Source organism: Lepeophtheirus salmonis, chromosome 1, assembly GCF_016086655.4.
Source record: "Lepeophtheirus salmonis chromosome 1, UVic_Lsal_1.4, whole genome shotgun sequence".
Classification (NCBI taxonomy): domain Eukaryota; kingdom Metazoa; phylum Arthropoda; class Copepoda; order Siphonostomatoida; family Caligidae; genus Lepeophtheirus; species Lepeophtheirus salmonis.
Window position 1 is genome coordinate 42,339,376 of NC_052131.2, and position 7,199 is coordinate 42,346,574.

The 7,199-nt window shown below is 27.9% G+C and overlaps 1 protein-coding gene across 5 annotated transcripts in view; it reads left to right on the plus strand.

Moving 5' to 3' along the window:
* Positions 1–4,756, plus strand: part of LOC121129302 (uncharacterized) — a 95,690-nt gene extending 90,934 nt beyond the window's left edge. For 2 of the 5 annotated variants that reach the window (XR_005868412.2, XR_011783456.1), the window contains exons 2-5: positions 4,093–4,191; positions 4,246–4,341; positions 4,394–4,498; positions 4,558–4,756. Coding sequence is in view for 3 of the 5 variants with exons in the window: in XM_040725012.1 (XP_040580946.1) it covers positions 3,804–3,867; positions 4,093–4,191; positions 4,246–4,341; positions 4,394–4,498; positions 4,558–4,715 (522 nt within the window). In the remaining 2 variants the exon portion in view is untranslated. Of the gene's footprint in view, positions 1–2,030; positions 3,868–4,045; positions 4,192–4,245; positions 4,342–4,393; positions 4,499–4,557 lie in introns of those variants that run through there. The other 3 variants (XM_040725012.1, XM_040725019.2, XM_071893223.1) reach the window with 3 other exon arrangements.
* The last annotated feature ends 2,443 nt before the right edge of the window (positions 4,757–7,199 follow it).

The following is a 7,199-nucleotide window of genomic DNA, read 5'->3' on the forward strand; positions in this document are numbered from 1 at the left end:
ACATTAAGTAATTGACTTCCATAAGCCATATAATATATAAATTAAATTAAATAAAAATACTTAATTGATCTGAAATAAAAATGTTATAATGCAAGATAATAACATAGGTATATGGATGTATCAATCAGGAGGAAAAAAGTGACCATGATATTTTCAAGTAATTGAAGTTATAATTAATACATACAATATTTGGCCTCAAGAAAATTGTCCGCCATTTATTAAAAATGACATTTCAATATGTAAAATAGGGATGGGACGATTCCAATATAATTCTAGTAAAAAATCCGTATGCTGATTCCCATTCTTTAATATTTTAAATAATAGTTAAAAGATCATTTTGATATAAATCTCTAAGAATTACAATTCATAAAATAAATTCCCTTCCTTTATTTAATGTAAATAATATTTACATTTAATGAAGGAAGGCAATTCCTCTGCCCGGCGAGATTTTTCTAAGGCAAATTATCCTAGGGCGAGTAATCCTGCGGCAAACTTTCTATAGGCAAATTTTTGCGACGACGAACTTTCCTAGATTCCTTTACACAACTTATTCCCTTAAAATAACAATATCTGCACTTACTGCATGTGTTTAGAACACTTTGGTTCACATTTAGTTTGTGTTCAATTTGGTTCTTCTTAGTTTTGGAGCCTTTTTTATCATAATTTATTTTCTTACAATATTTATAAAATTATAAGACTCAACTAACAAATTCACACGTTCGTTTTTTTTATAATATGACAGGTATATATATATTTCATAACAGAGAAAAATAATTTAAACTTTTTTAATTGTATCTACCTAAGATACCCAAGAAAAGAAGCTGCAAGACAATTGAAAAAATAATGAAACAAAAAAACATGTAGGTATCTAAAATTACGCCATTTTGATCAAAGGATAGAGAAACAATGACGTTGGTAGAGCAAGAGTAGAATAAAATTGTAACTTTTCTCGACAAATAAACCTATCAATACATTTTAAAATTTTAAATAAGAATTCAAGGTGATAAATTTTTTTCTCCATAAGATTTGTATTCACAAGGTAATGTTTGACATTTCATGGCTACTAGAGTAGGTTTTCCTAGCGTTGACAGGGACATTAAGAAATCACAATTAAATATGAACTCTTCTGCTTTATATAAAATGAAACATAAAGAATTAATCAGAAGTCTCCGTAGGGGGAGTTGGCTACATCCCTCCCGTGAAATCAAGGAATTTTTGCTTTGTACTAAAAAAATATAGGTAAAAAATTGTTTTTTAAGGATTTATTTTCTAAAAAAAAACTATTTAGATCAAATTATGAAGCAGAGCAAAAATTGGAATTGGAATTTTTTCGAAAACATTCCAACCCCCAAAAAAAAAAAAAAATATATATATATGTATAATTCTGTATACGCCCCTGTTATTTTCGTTGCATGTTATTTTATCCGTCATTTACATACCTTTTTTTAAAGAATTGAAGGATTAGAGAAGAAAAAATATTCAAATTTAAGTATCGTTTGCTTAACTTTCATATTATTGTCAAAAACTATTTGTCTTATTCTCTCTTCGTTTTTTTCTTCTCTAAATCTTATAATCTCTTTTAAAAAAAGTGTGCAAAGATACATACCGAAATGCAGCAAGAATAATTTTTAGAATTGTACGACTTTTATTTTATATAAAATAGTCAAAATATTGGTTTTTGAAAAATGCTATTTTAAGACCTCCATGTCCTTGAAGGCTAAAAAGATGGATACCATAACCACTTCTTGAGACTTAAAAACCTATAGGAATTTTTTTAGAACAATTCATTCATTGGTTTGGGCGAAATTCCCGGTCAAATATACATACCCACACACTCACAGACATTCGCATTTAATATATAGATGCCCTCTTAATAGGGTTATTTTAATTGGTCGCTTCTTGACTTAGACTCAAGATCTTAACACCACCTGGCAGTTATGAATATTTTGTTACTTAATGTGTCCTAACTTTGTTTATTTCCTGCATGGAAAATTTCCCAAGGGAAATTTTCCATGCAGGAAATAAACCTCACTTATGAAAAATGATTCTTCAATATAAGTGTTCAGGTTTTATTGGACCACTCGGTAATTGAATTAACTAATATATATTTTTTCTTGAAATATTGCCATTTTTAAGAATTTTATCTATATAACTAATATATAGTTGCACTGACTGATGGTTCTATTCAAGCAAATCCTATTTCAATGGCCTTTTACTTTGAACCTATTTATTCTTTGTACCAAGTTTGATCAAAATTGATCCGTAACTTTTGCCGTAATCCTGGTGAGTAACAATAATACCAACTAACAGAGCCAACTATATAACTTCCGTTCAACTTCATTGGTTGAGGTAAAAATACGTTAGGGTTTCGCGTAATTAGAGTTTTATTCAAATTAGACACAAAAAACAACATTGAAGAATGTATCAACTTCATCTAAAAATCAAATGCAATTTGAAATCTTTTTGAAACTAATTCATTTATGTTAATACATTGAAATCTGAACTTTTTAATAAATGACTGGCTATTTTTTACATTGATCATTTTCTTAGAACATATTACTTGACTATTATTTACTCGTCTCAGGATGTCTGCACCATCTTGCGCCTTTGAAGATTTTACTAACTTCCACAGTCATATCCTACTGCCATGGCAAAAACCGTTCTCTAAATGTAGTGCAAGCCCTTTTGTGCTGTAAGGCTTACTTATTTGATATCATGAGTACACTATGGACTATTTTTTTGACGTGATCTCTTCACTATATTTTTATCTATAATTTGTGAAAACAGTAATTTTTACCGATCTTATTTATGAACATTATTTATAAATTTGCCACTTTAATAAAAGAGATAAAAAATGTCGATATACCTGAATTTGGAAAATTCTTGAGAGGAAGAACTGATACAAAAAAAAAACCAGTTAGTTATCTTTTATAAATTTTTTTGCTGACTTGAGCAATTTATTGCAAGTGTGTGCATTTGCTATTGGTAAGTAATTTTTTTTTCCAACAATTTATTACGACTTACGAGTCCTATTGACATAATTATATCATCTGTTGGCAAAAAAAAATATGACAACAAAGACATAGATTATATTTTTGCAAATAAATCAAACATTTAGTACGTAAAAAACCACATGTGAAAATAAGCCGTTTTCAAATTTAATTATTATGTGATGAAAAGCTGGAGAATGTCAGATACTTTCATTTGTCAATATAATTTGCAGATACAAATATAATTTTGCAATCTCTTCAAGGGCTAATTGATTTGTAAACAGACTGGATGAAAATATTTTTATGTATTTAAAAACCAACTTTCTTAAACAATATATCAAAATACTCACTCATTGGTTTACGGATAGATAGCCGTGGATAAGAAATGAGCAAATATTATCGAAAAAAATTATACGGCATTCATATACAAAATCATCAAATCTTCTAAAGGAATTCCATATCGACCGATTTCAATGTTTTTATATTTTAAAAAATAGCGTTTTTATGAAACTCTAAGGCAAATTTTAATTGACCCTCTAACGCATCATTTTCTGTTTTTTTCATCATTTATTATCAAATGAAATGCAATTAATTTGTAAATGGATCAAACACAGATGTAAGAAGCAAATATTTGCAGAGTTCAATGCCATTGCAAAACTTTTGAATTTATTTATTGTACAAAAATATATTTTTTAAAACGACAACTTGAACAACAATGATGTCTGTTACTTGGATATTCACCTTAAATCCATTTAAAAAATATGCAACCCTCTAATTTTTGGTTATTCAAAAGTTATTTCTGAGTGGAGTAACATGCTTTTGAAAATGTTGTTACTCTTGTTTTTACTTGTCATAGGAGTGGAAATTGAAGGCTTAAGTAAGATACCTATTTCAATATTGTTGTTGCTTTATGTATGATAAAGTTTAGTTTAATATTTTATTCAAATTATATTTTTTTTTAATCATTTAAATAATAAGTGATGCTCAGGATTGCAAAATAACTATTATATATTTCACGTTAAGTATTACAATCTGCACCTTTTTCTTTCAATAAGTAATATTTAAAGTAGGAGAATAATGGACTGTATTTTTCCTGGATTAGATTATTGTCGTGATGAGGTTCATAACTGCGAAGCTGATGCAACTAGTTGTATAAAACCTGCATATTACTTCAAGTGTAGGAGGACCTGCGGATGTAAAGGTAACGTTCAGCATAAAGGACTCAGTTTCCATAATAATGTATACCTATTTACAGGTAATTGTCAGGATGGAGATTCAGTTTGTTTCAAGATTCCGGATAGATGTTTAAGTACCAATGGAAACTGTTATCGATTCTGTGGACTATGTGACGGTAATCTCCTAGATAATTGCATAGTTCTGACTATAACAGTCATTTATTTCAGGTTGTGAAAATTTAATTAAAGATGAGTTATGTAAGGAACTTCGATATTTGTGCCACGTGGAAAACGTAAAATATTTTTGTGCTGGAACCTGCAATAAGTGTAAATGTAAGAATTTCCCTTCATGAATACTTCATTACCATTTTAACTTTTATTGTACTTTTCAGATGAATGTAGAAATAAAGTGGCTTATACTGCTGTTTGCAATAACTTTAAGGCAAAAGGCTATTGCAAAATGGATAATAGACATAGTTACATTATTAGAAAGATTTGTGCCAAGGCTTGTGAGTCAGAATATTGTGGAGGTTTTTACGATCAGTGTTGAAACTTTTCACTTATGTAATATAAAATAAAGGCACAATAATATTTGGTTTGTTCATTTATTGAAGTTGATTCTAACTGGGGGTGGTTATATGCAAGGGCAAGATAGGAAAACGTCCACTCAAATAATTAGTCTTCTCTTCATATAAAAATCAAAAAATCTATTTAAAAAAAAAAAAAACATACTTACACTAAATTAATGTGTTTAAAGTTTTGTTGATTTTGATTTCTTGTCCATTTGTAAGAAAAAAATTTTATTTAGTTTTTTTAACTGGTAAAATTGTAGTTATCGGGGTTAGAAATTGATTTTTTTTTTTTACAAATTCAAAGAGTCTGACTGATTTTTATAAACATTTTTGATAAATAAATAAAGATATTCTCCATATGACATTTATGAAATTTGATTTGTAATTCTTCAAAAAATTATTGCTCTTTTTCGTTGAGGCAATACGTTTGCAACGCTGAAAGTTTATAAAAATTAGACTTGCATTTTTATTTTGTTTAATGATTCATGGAGTCAATCAACGTATTTTTTCCCCACTTGAGTCATATATTCTTTTTCTTAACGAGTAGTCCATGAAAATTTGAACACTTTGAATTTTAAACTTTAACAAGATATAATTTATTAAAAATTAAAATTGCATTTTACCCACGATATTCAATATCAAATAAATAATAAATATATATATATATATTTCTCAGAACTATTTGTTCGAAGATCAATCATTATTATTTTAACAAAATAAATACTCTGTATCCTCATTTTTATGCAATATTTGAAATAGACTCACTCCATATCTAATTAGTACAGCAATGAAATATTTAATACATATCTTGTCTTTACATTCATCGATATGGGATTAAAAACCATTTATTAACAAAACAAGGTTGTGTGATAAATATATAATAAATGTTTCGTGAATATTTAATTAATCAAATAATCTGATAATTATTTTATTAATTTCATCAAAACAAACACGAAATGATTAAATTTTCATAATATATTACCAAATGATAAGTTATTCTAACCATATTTTATTAGAGGTACTTACCAAAAAACAAAACAAAACAAAAAATATCTATATACTATAGATATAATTTATTTTCCTAATATCCATTTATTATAACCAAACCTCTCACGTACACATATTTCGTGAACATACATTATATACATATTTAAGTATATTTGGTTTTCCTTGGACACACAACCATTTGCTTTTTGATATACCAATTCAACCATTTGATAACTACTTCAGCAGAGCCGCCTGTCCGTGCGCACTGACAAAAGGGAAGAAATATACCAATGGAGTGCTCATTACTAATAGGATAGCAGAACCTGTAAAGAACTTATATAAAACCATTCCCGCCTTTTTATTTATAGAGAGAAGGCAGACGGCTTCTTACTAGAGGACTTTTCTTCTTCTTTTCTCTTTTGTACCATCGGGAAGTGTAATTATTTGTGTTCTTTGTTATGAATATAAAATGGATTTTTGGGAATTGAATCCATCCTTAAAGTGACGTCTATTACAGTTTATTTGATAGGGGGTCTTAGGAGCTAATCCATAAAATATTTTTACTATGAGTTATTTTATATTGTATACATTTACATATTTTCTAAAAGGATCCCTCCCGTGACGATTGTTCATATGCATCGAAAGAGTTATTTATTTACTGTATCAAATCATGCAGAAGTTTTACAAGTAAAAAAGGGCAGCAGGTCTCTACAAATCCTCCTATTTTACGGCTTTTACAGCATTGTCTGTCTGTCTGTTTGTACTGGCTGTAGAACCCGGTAAAAGAATACATTTTGACAGGAATGCATAACAAGAAAAGATGTGAAGTTTTATATGCATAGTAAATAAATGTATTATCAGCTGCTATTCAACAATGAAGTTGTAGTTTAAAATATTATTTACATTTTATGACGCACAGTATGCATTTTGCAAATAGATTTCGAGTATGAATCAAGGTTAATAGAAATACATTAGTCTAGGTATAAGTGTTATATATTTGTCAACTCCAACACTTATTTTGAGTGTTAAATTAATTAGTAATCAGAAGGATTTGATTTAATGAATGTAAATTAATATTCTTGTTGTATAAAACTTTTTTAAATAGTTTTTACCTTTATAAGCCCACTCATTCATTAGAAAATACTACAGGATAAGATCTCTGACCCTATTTGATATTATAGCAATTTGAATCCTACAAAAATATTTATAAGGAAAGGTTGCGTTCTTTGACTTAAAAGATCTTCCGTTTTTATTGTAGAAATGACCTGTTAATTCAAAATTTACAAAATTGTATACATATACTCTAATCAAAAGTGTTTTTGTGTATATTATTAAAAGCTTCAAATAATCAACTTACCATGAAAGGTTATATAAACAAGCTTAACCCTCTAAAGAGTTATTTGAAAAAATCGAATACTCTTACTTACTTATAACATTATATATAATTTAATTCATCTTTTTTAATTAATTAATGA